Source organism: Balaenoptera physalus (genome assembly GCF_965194825.1).
Source record: "Balaenoptera physalus genome assembly, chromosome: 15".
Classification (NCBI taxonomy): domain Eukaryota; kingdom Metazoa; phylum Chordata; class Mammalia; order Artiodactyla; family Balaenopteridae; genus Balaenoptera; species Balaenoptera physalus.
The window spans coordinates 31,974,047-31,988,882 of NC_138894.1; the positions used below are offsets into that span (position 1 = coordinate 31,974,047).

The following is a 14,836-nucleotide window of genomic DNA, read 5'->3' on the forward strand; positions in this document are numbered from 1 at the left end:
CCTTTTTCTTGCCACTGTAACAGTTCTATGATCTACCACTCTTCTCATAAAAAAATTTTCTTTCCTCTCTCCTTTTATCTTCACTCATCAGATACAGAATTTCCTCACCTCTCTGTCACTATGTATTCCCTTCTATCTGAGCTTTTCTTTCAAAGCTGGCCTCCCCCACCAGACTTGGTGATACCCACAAGTTATTCCAACCTTTGGACAAAGCACTGTGCTACATGTGTCCTGCTCTGGGCATTTGTCCACAGACTCTGGAGGACCAAAGTTCTGAGGACCAAGTTCCTCCCCCGCCTCCATCATTCTGCTTCCCTCTCACAGCCCCAGAAACTGATCTCATGCTTTACCTGGGCAACTTCCTCCTCAGCCCTCAGCAGAGACATACAAGAGCTGGTCAAGAGCTAAAGCTTGACCACGGGTGTCTGGGGACTGGAAATGCATGTTCTCATCCTCAACACCATCCACATAGCCAGGTGTCTTCTTTCTTTAAGGTGCTGTTTCTGAAGCTGAGAAGTCCCTATCTCTACCTACGCCCCAAGGATCTTCAGTTTCTTGCCCAAGACTTTGGAATCCCTCAACAACTGCCTGAATTAGCAGGAGAGAGGGACAATGCCATTTCTCTAATAGGTTCTCTGGGGGGATAACACCCTACCGTGATCAGCCGCAGACATAGTCAACCTCCCACTGTATTGACCATCTTTCACAAGGGTGGGGACAACATGCTTCTACATACCTGTGAATACTCTTAAGTATTCCAGATTTTTCCAGATAATTCTTCACTACTGTCTGAAAATTGCTACAAATAGATATGTGGTAGTTCAGGTTCAGACATCTTTCATCTTCATTAAACATAAAGGTACAAAGCCATGGGGTATAGACCAGATAAAAACAGGCATGTGCGCAGATGGACAGAGGATGACAAAGGTCATCTTACCACCATCCCTCACTCAAAGTGAGCCATGTGTACGTTCACCCAGCCTTTTTGCCTTTGCCAGTATGACTCTCCTCACCAGGAATGCTCTTACCTTCTCCTGGCCCATTTAATATGGCTCCACGCATAGCCACCTTCTCTGGGAAACCCAGCCTGCTGGTCATGTCCCTTGCCCCTGAACTCTACAGCACCAAGTCTGCCTCTCGGTGTTAAACCTCGATTATTAAAGTCTCCATGATCTTACTTCCTGTGTCTCTACATCATAAGCAGCTTGAACACAGGGAAGGAGCCTTCTATTTTCCATGTATATTCTCCCTACCAAGCACTGAGCAAACAGCTACCTGATAACCTTGCTGCTGCTCTGGGCACTGGTTCCGCAGTGGTTCTAAAGTGCTCTATGAGGACTGGAAGGGCAAGGTCAGAAAACTTTGGGTGAAACTGGGGTCTGAGTCATTGACGTCCCCTCTACCAAGACACACAGGCTGCCTTATAGGAAACAGTGGCTCAGAAGTAAAACAGATGCAATGCTGTCCCTGACCCTGTCCAGAGGCTTCGTTCTTGTGGACAGGAGACAGGAACACCTGCAGCTCCAGGGCACACAAAGCGGGCAGAGGAGTCACAGGGACTGTGGTGGGGTTCAGCCTTGAGCAAGATGACATCTCCAGCTTCCGCTTCTCCTCCCTCCCTCTGCAGCCCTGAACCACACGGGCAGTATGAGCTGAGAGTAATGACCAGAGCGGTTCCAAGGCCAGCCCTGGACATCAGAGGCTGGCATTTAAACAAAGTGAGGACTAACAGCTGAGGCTGGGGGAAGATGACCCTAACCAGCACCAGACGCTGGCTCACAGCTCCCTGGACAGTGCACACGTCTGCCCTCCACTCCCCGGCCCAGCTTGGGCTGTGGAGCTTTGACACGTACCCACTTTGCGATGGGACAGCCCCGTGAGCTCTTCCCTTCCTTCCCCGTGTAGATGACCTTCTCGATCCGGATGGCTTTCCCCTTCTCTCCGTACCTGGAGAGGGAGACAGAAGGCACCATTAGCACAGCTGAACCCCAAAGGAGAGCAAGTCTTGGTAAGAAGGCAAGCCTCAGTGTGTTTCAGCTAGGGTTTCTAGTTACTGCGGGGCAATAGAGAAGGAAGAGAAAGATTTAAATGTTTATTCCGTGTGAAAGCCTCTGGGGACACAGCTCCACTTACAGACTCCCAGGGCCCCTGGTCCACCTGGCTCCGCTCTGTCCCAGGGCAGAAGGTCTCTGATTATTACCTCTGAGCACTCAAACCCAAGGCTCAACACAGGCATTTGTATCCAGCCCTGTTAGCAGAGTTAGTTATTTATAAATTCAGTAAAATGCAATAGACAAAAGAAAACAAATGGGGAAACCCTTATTATTCTCTTTCAACAATCCCCAACTGACATTTGAACAGATGAGGACATATAGCTGAGGCCAGGGGGAAGTGACCCTACCCAGTACAAACTGGCTCTGAGATTCCCTTGGACAGTAAACACGTCTGGTTCCTGCACACACCCCTGCCCTGGCCCATACATGTGTGCACACACTCAGTGACTCACCACATTCAGAGGTGAAGAAACTGTGGCCCCCAGAGCTGAACTGACCTGCCCAAGGCCACACAGCTACCTGGGGGCAATGGCGGTTAAAGTGCAGCCTTGGAGGTCAGAGAGCTGGGGCTTGAGTGCCAGCGCAGCACTTTCTTGTTACAGGACCATGGCCAAATGACTGAACTTCTCTAAGCCTCAGTTTCCTCATCTGTAAAATGGATATAAAACTGGTTCCTGTCTCCTAGGCCTGGGAAAAGATCAAATGAGATAATCCACAGGGAGTGCAATAAAGTACTCTGAAGTTCCTGGCATGAGGGAAGAGCCCAATAAATACTAATTATTCTTAATACTGTAAACATCCATCTTACTGAATTGTCTTATTTTTAATAGCTTTTTAGTTTCAAGTACAATATTATATCATCTGCAAATACTGGTTATTTGCCACCTCCTTCTTTCCACTTTCCATGCCTCTATTTCCATCTCTTGTCTGTCTGTACTGGCCAGCCCCTTCCAAAGCACTAGCAGGCATCCTTGCTTATTTCTTGACTTTACTGGAAATGTTTCTAACTACTCATCCCTGGGCATGAAGCTCGCTGACTTTGGGATAGAGATAGAGACTCCCTTACTTTGAAGGGCTCTAAGCGTTTCCTGTTCTAAGGATTTTTTTTTTTTTTTTTTGCTGCATTGGGTCTTCGTTGCTGCGCACGGGCTTTCTCTAGTTGCGGCGAGCAGGAGCTACTCTTGGTTGCGGTGCGCGGGCTTCTCGTTGCGGTGGCTTCTCTTGTTGCGCAGCACGGGCTCTAGGCACGCGGGCTTCAGTAGTTGTGGCACGTGGCTCAGTAGTTGTGCACGGGCTTAGTTACTCCGCGGCATGTGGGATCTTCCCAGACCAGGGCTAGAATCCATGTCCCCTGCAATGGCAGGCGGATTCTTAACCACTGCACCACCAGGGAAGTCCTCGTTCTAAGGATTTTTAATCAAGAATCGATCAATTTTATCAAATACATTTTTAGCAACTAAGGACATAGATGATTGAATGGTTTTTCTCCTTTGGTCAATTAACAAGGTATGCTATTTTAACAGACTGTCTAAATCAAACAATCCTTATATTTCTGTAATAAATCCAATCTGGTCACAGCATATTATGTTAATATACTATTTAATAGAGGATAATGTTATCATAGCTACTACATATTCTGTTTTACATATTCTTTATATAAATACATATATAGTTACATATAATTCTTTATCTCATCCACTCTACTTCTAGGAATCTCTACCTCAGACATAACTGTACAAATACACCAAGATTTAGGAAGAAGATATTCATTGTTGCATCAACAACAGAAAATTTAGAGAGAACTTAAATATCCAGTATAGGACTGGCTAAATAAAACATTATAAAATAAATGTCCATGCAATGGAAAAACCATGTAGTCGTCAAAAAGGATTCTACAGAATTGTAGGTACTGACATGAAAGAAATTAAGTGGGGTGGGGGGTAATAGCTACAAACATGGGGATAGTATTCTTGATCCCATTTTGTTAAAAATTTCTCTATATACGTACGTGTATCTCCGTAAATGCTTAGAAAAAATAGTAACGTAAGTGTCAAACTTTTAAAAAATATTTTCTTCTAAGAAGGATAATTATTAGAGAGCTTTATTCACTCTAGACTTTTTAAAAACAGCCTTTTATAGACATGTTTTATTTTTGTAATTGGAAAAGAAAACAAATATTTTAAAAAATGCTGATCTAAGGTTTCTCTGAGTTCAATGTTCTCTATTTCACTCAGGACCTCAGGAATGAGGTGAAAAGCTGATAACTGCCACATTAAAATTCTAAGGCTATGTTAGTCCCTTATAGAATGTGTTTGGAGACAGGACTCTGGGGAGTTTATATAGCATGGTCTGGCTCAAGAGGAAAAGACCAGATACTGCTGCTTTTGTTTGGTTCCTGGAAAACTTTCAGCTCCACAAGCATCTATCAGGAGCGCAGAGCCTGGGCACTCAGTGTGTCCTGGGGTCGCTGTGGGAAGAACAACCTGAGGTGACCATACTGTTCTCACTGGAACAGACAGGATATCGTGTTCCCCACAGGAGGGTGAGCTGAGGACACAGACTAGGGCTTTCTGACCAAGACCTTCCCCACCGTCCCATCCTTGTGAGAAACGCTTCCTCTAATGAACTTCATATTTGAGAGCAAATAAAAGGGCCAAGCACTGTCTGATCAGTTAGAATTTTTTTTTTTTTTTAAACCAGAACTGTCTCTGTGTTTAAAGACAACCAACCAACTCTGGATTTAGTTCTTTTTTCTTAAATGTTTTACTTTCTGGCCTATCATTAAGAGGCTAGGATATAGGTGAACTCCTAGACCCTAAACTAAGTCTGGAAGTGTAGGCTGAAACCTTATTCTAAAGGGTAACTTGATCGTCTTAGCCAGTGATTCTCAAAGGTGGTGCTGGGACCAGCATCCTCTGGAAACTTGGGAGGAATGCAGACTCTTGGGTCCCATCCCAGACCTGCTGGGTCAGAAATCTTGGGGTGGGGCCCAGCGATCTGTGCTTTCATAAGTCCTCCAGAGACCTGAAGCATGCTCAAGCTTGATAACCGCTGATCTAAAGTTGTGATTCTTCAGGGTTACCTCTATCACACATTAATGAGACCAGTTCCCCCCAAACTCAGAGGATTTGCTGGCATGGTGTTGGTGCTTTCACTCCTAGAATGAACATTTAATGAACTCCTAGGCTGCAGAGAATCCCCTTTCCAGTTAGAGGACATGTGGCCCTGTGCAGCAGGCCATTCTCAGACATGGGTTTGAACACCTGACTCCAATTATCTATGACAACAAGGACCCGGGTACCCAGGAGGTATGGAACCCATTAACAAATCTGATAATATTTTAGGACTTGCTTTCAACCTCCTCCTTTCACAGTCTTTCCCAGATAAACTAAAAGCACCAACATCCCCTGGATTTCAGTTTTCTTCCCTCCTTGCCTTGGCCAACTCCTGGCAGTGGAGCAGTCCTGCAGAGAAAGGGTTGGGGGGGAAGTCTAGAGAAAGAGATAGCCTGGATCATTCACAAACTAGACCCCCTTCCAGGTGATTTTCAGCAATCATTCATTCCCCTCCTGTTACAGAAGGAGCTTAAAAAGATGTCTATGTGATAAAAATAACAGGTGATGAAATCAGAGTAAAGGGGGAAACAGACATGATGTTGTTATGCAAAATGCAAACGGTGGGATCTTGTGCGTATTTTTAAGAGATGAGCCTAGAACATTTCATCACATGAGAAATCAAGGAAGCTAATGAAGACCCCTTAGGGTCATGTCAAAAGGACTCAGGAGTGAACCTGAATAGGCTCCCACGGGCCAAAGATGAGAAATTACGTTCCTCCTAATGAGGATACACAAATCTGGCTCTAAGCTTACTAGCAGCCAACATAAAGATGGAAACACAATCTGTTCCATGATTTACAAGGCCCTTAAGATAAAAATAAACCAGTTGCTGAGGGAAAACACAAGTATTCCTGGTCTTGAGAGGAATTCCACCCTTGGATCAGTTTCTGAAGAATCTACACTTGGCTGTTATTTTTAAAGCAATGACAAAAAAAAAAAAGGACAAATCTCAACTTTATCATTATCTCTTAATCCTTGTTTCAAAACATACTCTTCCATAACTAAAAGTTATTGAGAGAGCTGTCTAGAAATCTTGCAAAATTGTTACCAAAAAAAAAACACACATAAAAACTGTCCCAGATCAAACTTGTACATCTGACTCCCCTGCAGCCCTCAACCTGTAAACAATAGTGTCAAGATTCCTCACAAAATCGCTGGCCAAAAAGAATGCTCAACATCATTAATCATTAGAGAAATGCAAATCAAAACTACAATGAGGTATCACCTCACACTAGTCAGAATGGCCATCATCAAAAAATCTACAAACCATAAATGCTGGAGAGGGTGTGGAGAAAAGGGAACCCTCTTGCACTGTTGGTGGGAATGTAAATTGATACAGCCACTATGGAGAACAGTATGGAGGTTCCTTAAAAAACTAAAAATAGAACTAGCATATGACCAAGAAATCCCACTACTGGGCATATACCCTAAGAAAACCATAATCCAAAGAGTCATGTACCAAAATGTTCATTGCAGCTCTATTTACAATAGCCAGGACATGGAAGCAACCTAAGTGTCCATCCACAGATGAATGGATAAAGAAGATATGGCACATATATACAACGGAATATTACTCAGCCATAAAAAGAAACGAAATTGAGTTATTTGTACTGAGGAGGATGGACCTAGAGTCTGTCATACAGAGTGAAGTAAGTCAGAAAGAGAAAAACAAATACCGTATGCTAACACATATATGGAATCTAAAAAAAAAAAAAAGGTAATGAAGAACCTAGGGGCAGGATGGGAATAAAGACACAGACCTACTAGAGAATGGACTTGAGGACACAGGGAGGGGGAAGGGTAAGCCGGGACAAAGTGAGAGAGTGGCATGGACATATATACACTACCAAATGTAAAATAGATAGCTACTGGGAAGCAGCCGCATAGCACAGGGAGATCAGCTCGGTGCTTTGTGACCACCTAGAGGAGTGGGATAGGGAGGGTGGGAGGGAGGGAGACGCAAGAGGGAAGAGATATGGGGATATATGTATATGTATAGTTGATTCACTTTGTTATAAAGCAGAAACTAACACACCATTGTAAAGCAATTATACTCCAATAAATATGTTAAAAAAAAAAATCGCTGGCCAAAACAACGCCCACTCCAACCTCGAAGCTGCAACACATACACATGTGGGCACATGCAGGCGTGCATGAATAACCCACACACTGTTTTAAATGTTTCATTCTCACCAACAGTGTACTAGGGTTCCCTTTTCTCTACATCCTTGCCAACATTTGTTATTTGTAGACTTTTTGATGATTCTTATGGACTCAGAGGTGCTCTTTCAATCAGTCTTGAATTTACAGATTGGGTCTTGGATCAAATGCTTTTCTGATGGGCTACTATGAATATAAATGTTTCCAGATGGTACACGATAATTAAGAGCGTTTATAGCAGATCACTGTGCTCCGTCCATCTTACCTTTTATTCATTCGGGGATATCACTACAGTTATTTAGTTCAAAATCATGTTCCCTGCTATATTAATGACAGTATTAGTTACCCTGGTCAGACAAAATCTGGTCCCCGAATTTGTAGAAATTCTAAGCTACAATTCTCAGCCCCCAGCCTTCCACACATCTGTATGTCTATGTATATGTATGAGCAAACATGTTTATGTCTTACATAATTTACGCCTTTACTATTAAAATACTAATGTTTGTTAAAAAAATGCAGTCAGTAAATGCAGATATGATGTAGACACCCTGTATGTAATATTTACTAGTAAGCACTAAGTGCTTTCCAGACATCAATTCAGTTTATCCTCATAGCTCTCCTCCAACGTATATACTTTTATTTTCTCCATTTTGCAGATAAGAAAACCGAGTCACAGAGAAGTAAAGCAACTTACCAAAGAACTCATCAGTCACAGAGAAGTAAAGCAACTTACCAAAGAACTCATCAGTAAGTGGAAGGGCCAGGACTGGACCTTAGTCTAGCTCCAGTGTCCATATGCTCTCAATCACCAAGCTATTTTTACCTCTCTACACACTGGAACTCACAGTATTTAATATCTACTGTGGACACGTACATAGATTTTAAAGTTTCTATCTGTACAAAACTGCTTAAAAAAGCAAAACAGAGCTGTTAAGTAAAAGCCCTATAGTCTTGAGTTCGAATTGGAAGTGTATATAAACTCAGTGTATGTATTTAATCACTAAGCAATAGCAAAAATAAAAAACCTACACATACACCTTGGCTCTTTCTACTGAAATGGCCTAGAAAATGAGCACCCCCAGCACCCAGAGTCTGTTTTCTAAATACTTCTTCCCCCAATAAAAATACGAGAAATCAAGAACTCCTAGGATCATGTCAAAAGGACTCAGGAGACAATGTGAATAGGTGCCCACTGGCCAAAGACAAGGCATACATTTCTCCTATTGGTGGTACAAAACACCACCTAGGAAGTAGTTTTGAAAGAAAGAAACAATCTGATTCTGATCAAGCCTTTAGATCTAACCAATTTACACAACACAGGGCAGCAGAAGAACCTGTTAAACAATACCACAGGAAAGGTAGCAGCAAACTTCAGACCATGGGAAACTCTACAGAACATACATCCATTTAACCCCATTTCTTTAATAAAAAATATTTCAAGAAAGAGTGAGATAAAAGGGGGTTATGGGGGTCTGTAAAGGGCAGACCTATAGACAGAAAGAAACCCAGGGCACTGGGGGTGAAAATCCCACATTCAACTTTTCAGTCTGTGTATCAGGGATTCCTTTCTGTAGGCTGTCTAGTATAAGGCAATGAAAACGAGAGGTGCTTAAAATCCATATTCTATTAACAACTTGCCCATTTCTTCTTGGACATCTGTATATCACTCACCGCTCCTCCATGAGTTCCCGGATGGAGGCTACCGTGGGGCCAGATCCCAGATGAGTATAATACGGACCTTCATCTTTCTCCACTATTTGTTCTGCAGAAATACAGAGTAAACATTATTTGGAGACATCAATTCATCAATATTAATTTAGGAAGGCAAACCATCAATAGGAAAATTAATAGCATAGTACAAAACAGGAAGTTCAATGGCTTATAAACATGTGGAAATATGTTCACCCCCATTAGAAATCAGGAAATACAAATTAAAATCACAATGAAACACCATTACACACAGACCAAATTGGCAAAAATTAAAAAATCTGATAAAACTATGCATTATCAAGACTGAGGCCTAACTACTCTGGAATTTAGTTTATCATTATACATAATCTAGACCAGAGGTTGGCAAACCACCCCACTCCTAGGTACAGACCCAAACAAGCTGGAAACAAGGACTCAAACAACACCTGTATGCACTGTTCATTGCAGCATTATTACAAGAGCCAAAAGGCGAAAACAACACAAGTGTCCATCAACAGATGAACAAAATGTGGTATATCCATACAGCAGAATATTATTCGACCATAAAAAGGATTTATTCTGGGGCTTCCCTGGTGGCGCAGTGGTTGAGAATCTGCCTGCCAATGCAGGGGACACGGGTTCGAGCCCCGGTCTGGGAAGATCCCACATGCTGCGGAGCGGCTGGGCCCGTGAGCCACAATTACTGAGCCTGCGCGTCTGCAGCCTGTGCTCTGCAACAGGAGAGCCTGCGATAGTGAGAGGCCCACGCACCGCGATGAAGAGTGGCCCCCACTTGCCGCAACTAGAGAAAGCCCTCGCACAGAAACGAAGACCCAACACAGCCATAAATAAATAAATAAATAAATAAATAAAAATTAAAAAAAAAAAAAAGAGTTCTCATCACAAAGGAAAAAGCTTTAAAAAAAAAAAAAAGGATTTATTATGATATATGCTGTAACATGGATGAACCTGGAAAATGTTAGGCTAAGTGAAATAAGCCAGACACAAGAGGACAAATATTGTATGATTCTACTTATAGGATATATCTAGAATAGGTAAATTCATAGAGGTAAAAATTAGATTAGAGGTTACCAACAGCTGGGAGGAGTGGGGAATGGGGACTTATTACTTAATAGAGTTTCTGTTTAGTGTTGAAACAGTTTTAGAAATAGATAGTGGTGATGGTTGCACAATATTGTGAATGTAATTAATGCCACTAAACTATACACTAAATAATGGTTAAAATGTCAAATTTTATATTATGTATGTTTTACCACAATTAAAAAAAGAGAAAGGAATGAAGTACTGATACATGCTACAATGTGGACGAACCTTCAAAAACATTACAATAAGTGAAAAAGTCAGACACAAAATAGCACATATATCGCATGATTCCATTCATATGAAATAATCCAGGATAGGTAAATCCATAGAAACAGAAAGCAGAATGACGGTTGCCAGAGGCTGGGAGGAGGGAGGAATGGAGAGTTACTACTTAATGGGTATAGGATTTTATTTTAGAATGATGAAAGTGTTTTGGAACTAGATAGAGGTGATTATTTCACAATATTGTGAATGTACTAAATGTCAGTGAATTGTACACTTTAAAATGATTAATTTGGGGAGGACCTTCAAGATGGCAGAGGAGTAAGACATGGAGATCACTTTCCTCCCGATAAATACATCAAAAACACATCTACATGTGGAACAACTCCTACAGAACACCTACTGAACGCTGGCAGAAGACCTCAGACTTCCCAAAAGGCAAGAAACTCCCCACGTACCCAGGTAGGGCAAAAGAAAAAAGAAAAAACAGAGACAAAGAATAGGGACGGGATGTGCACCTCGGGGGTGGGCGGAGGGAAGCTTCGGAGCCACGGAGGAGAGCGTAGCCACAGGGGTGCAGAGGGCAAAGCGGAGAGATTCCTGCACGGAGGAGCGGTGCTGACCAGCACTCACCAGCCTGAGAGGCTTGTCTGCTCACCCGCAGGGGCGGGCGGGGGTTGGGAGCTGAGGCTCGGGCTTTGGAGGCCAGATCCCAGCGAGAGGACTGGGGTTGGCTGTGTGAACACAGTCTGAAGGGGCCTAGTGCGCCACAGCTAGCTGGGAGGGAGTTGGGGAAAAGTCTGGACCTGCTGAAGAGGCAAGAGACCATTCTTTTGGGGTGCGCGAGGAGACAGCATTCCTCCCCAGTGTGCCCACAGAAAGGCAGAGCACCGCCTAAGCAAGCTCCAGAGATGGGCACGAGCCGTGGCTATCGGCTCGGACCCCAGAGACGGGCATGAAACACTAACGCCGCTGCTGCCGCCACTAAGAATCCTGTGTGCAAGCACAGGTCACTATCCACACACCCCCGGGAGCCTGTGCAGCCCGCCACTGCCAGGGTCCCGAGATACAGGGACAACTTCCCTGGGAGAACACACGGCGCGCCTCAGGCCGTTGCAATGTCACACCGGTCTCTGCCGCCGGAGGCTTGCCCTGCATTCCAATTATGACTACTGTACCCCTCCCTCCCCCCACCTGAGTGAGCAAGAGTGCCCTAATCAGCCGCTGCTTTAACCCCCTCCTGTCTGGGCGGGAACAGATGCCTGAGGGTGATCTACACACAGAGGTGGGGCCAAAACCAAAGCTGAACCCCAGGAGCTGTGCGAACAAAGGAGAGAAAGGGAAATCTCTCCGTGCAGCCCAAGGAGCAGCATATTAAATCCCCACAATCAACTTGATGAACCCTGCCTCTGTGGAATACCTGACTAGACAACAAATGTTCCCAAAATTGAGGCAGCGGACTTTGGGAGCAACAGTAGACTTGGGGTTTGCTGTTTGCAACTGATTTGTTTCTGATTTTTATATTTATTTTAGTTTAGTTTTTAGTGCTTGTTATCATTGGTGGATTTGTTTATTGGTTTGGTTGCTCTCTTCTTTTATTTTGATTATTTATTTTTTTCATTTTATTATTTTATTTATTTATTTTTCTTCCTTTTTTCTTCTCCCTTTTCTTCTGAGCATTGTGGCTGACAGGGTCTTGGTGCTCCAGCCAGGTGCTAGGCCTGAGCCGCCGAGGTGGGAGAGCCAAGTCCAGGACACTGGACCACCAGAGACCTCCCGGTCCCACGTAATATCAATTGGTGAGAGCTCTCGCAGAGATCTCCGTCTCAACGCTAAGACCCAGCTCCACCCAACGGCCAGCAAGCTCCAGTGCTGGACACCCTATGCCAAACAACTAGCAAGAGAGGAACACAACCCCACCCATTAGCAGAGAGGCCGCCTAAAATCATACTAAGTTCACAGACACCCCAAAACGCACCACCAGACACAGCCCTGCCCACCAGAAAGACAAGATCCAGCCCCACCCACCAGAACACAGGCACCAGTCCCCTCTACCAGGAAGCCTACACAAGCCACTGACCCAACCTCACTCACTGGGGGCAGACACCAAAAACAACGGGAACTACGCACCTGCAGCCTGCGAAAAGGAGACCCCAAGCACAGTAAGTTAAAAAAAATGAGAAGACAGAGAAATATGCAGATCAAGGAGCAACGTAAAAACCCACCAGACCAAACAAATAAAGAGGAAACAGGCAGTCTACCTGAAAAAGAATTCAGAGTAATGATAGTAAAGATGATCCAAAATCTTGGAAATAGAATGGAGAAAATACAAGAAATGTTTAACAAGGACCTAGGAGAACTAAAAAGCAAACAAACAGTGATGAACAACACAATAAATGAAATTTAAAATTCTCTAGAAGGAATCAATAGCAGAATAACTGAGGCATAAAACAGGTAAGTGACCTGGAAGATAAAATAGTGGAAATAACTACCGCAGAGCAGAATAAAGAAAAAAGAATTGAGGACCGTCTCAGAGACCTCTGGGACAACATTAAATGCACCAACATTCGAATGATAGGGGTCCCAGAAGAAGAAGAGACAAAGAAAGGGACTGAGAAAATATTTGAAGCGATTATAGTTGAAAACTTCCCTAGTATGGGAAAGGAAATAGTCAATCAAGTCCAAGAAGCACAGAGAGTCCCATACAGGATAAATCCAAGGAGAAACATGCCAAGACACATATTAATCAAACTAACAAATATTAAATACAAAGGAAAATATTAAAACCAGCAAAAATATTAAAAGCAACAAATAACATACAAGGGAATACCCATAAGGTTAACAGCTGATCTTTCAGCAGAAACTCTGCAAGCCAGAAGGGAGTGGCAGGACATATTTAAAGTGATAAAAGGGAAAAACCTACAACCAAGATTACTCTAGCCAGTAAGGATCTCATTCAGATTTGACAGAGAAATTAAAACCCTTACAGACAAGCAAAAGTTAAGAGAATTCAGCACCACCAAACCAGCTTTACAACAAACGCTAAAGGAACTTCTCTAGGCAGGAAACACAAGAGAAGGAAAAGACCTACAAAAACAAACCAAACCAATTAAGAAAATGGTAACAGGAACATATATATCAATAATTACCTTAAATGTAAATGGATTAAATGCTCCAACAAAAGACACAGACTAGCTGAATGGATACAAAAACAAGACCCATATATATGCTGTCTACAAGAGACCCACTTCAGACCTAGGGACACATACAGACTGAAAGTGAGGGGATGGAAAAAGATACTCCATGCAAATGAAAATCAAAAGAAAGTTGGAGTAGCAATTCTCGTATCAGATAAAATAGACTTTAAAATAAAGACTATTACAAGAGACAAAGAAGGACACTATATAATGATCAAGGGATCGATCCAAGAAGAAGATATAAAAATTATAAATGTTTATGCACCGAACATAGGAGCACCTCAATACATAAGGCAAATGATAACAGCCATAAAAGGGGAAATCGACAGTAACACAACAATAGTAGGGGACTTTTAACACCCCACTTTCACCAATGGACAGATCATCCAAAATGAAAATGAATAAGGAAACACAAGCTTTAAATGACACATTAGACAAGATGGACTTATCTGATATTTATAGGACATTCCATCCAAAAACAACAGAATACACTTTCTTCTCAAGTGCTCATGGAACATTCTCCAGGATACATCATACCTTGGGTCACAATCAAGCCTCAGTAAATTTAAGAAAATTGAAATTGTATCAAGTATCTTTTCCAACCACAACACTATGACACTAGATATCAATTACAGGAAAAAACTGTAAAAAATAAAAACACATGGAGGCTAAACAATACACTACTAAATAACCAAGAGATCACTGAAGAAATCAAAGAGGAAATCAAAAAATACCTAGAAAAAAGTGACAATAAAAACACGACGACCCAGAAAGAGAAAAACAAGTACCATATGCTAACACATATACATGGAATCTAAGGAAAAAAAGGTTCTGAAGAACCCAGGGGCAGGACAGGAATAAAGATGCAGACCTACTAGAGAATGGACTTGAGGACACAGGGAGGGGGAAGGGTAAGCTGGGACGAAGTGAGAGAATGGCATGAACATATATACACTACCAAATGTAAAATAGCTAGCTAGTGGGAAGCAGCCGCATAGCACAGGGAGATCAGCTCGGTGCTTTGTGACCACCTAGAGGAGTGGGATAGGGAGGGAGACGCAAGAGGGAAGAGATATGGGGATATATGTATATGTATAGCTGATTCACTTTGTTATAAAGCAGAAACTAACACACCATTGTAAAGCAATTATAATCCAATAAAGATGTTAAAACAAAAAAACACAAAACACGATGACCCAAAACCTATAGGATGCAGCAAAAGCAGTTCTAAGAAGGAACTTTACAGCAATACAATCCTACCTCAAGAAACAAGCAAAATCTCACATAAACAACC

General features: G+C 42.7%; 1 protein-coding gene across 9 annotated transcripts in view; it reads right to left on the reverse strand.

Annotated features, from left to right (window-relative positions):
• Window positions 1-14,836, reverse strand: part of TET3 (tet methylcytosine dioxygenase 3) — a 116,189-nt gene that overhangs the window by 23,024 nt on the left and 78,329 nt on the right. For all 9 annotated transcript variants that reach the window (XM_082427099.1, XM_082427098.1, XM_082427100.1 and 6 more), the window contains 2 exons: window positions 9,002-9,092; window positions 1,854-1,947 (listed from right to left, as the gene is read on the reverse strand). In XM_082427099.1, coding sequence (XP_082283225.1) covers window positions 1,854-1,947; window positions 9,002-9,092 — 185 coding nt within the window. The remainder of the gene's footprint in view (window positions 1-1,853; window positions 1,948-9,001; window positions 9,093-14,836) is intronic.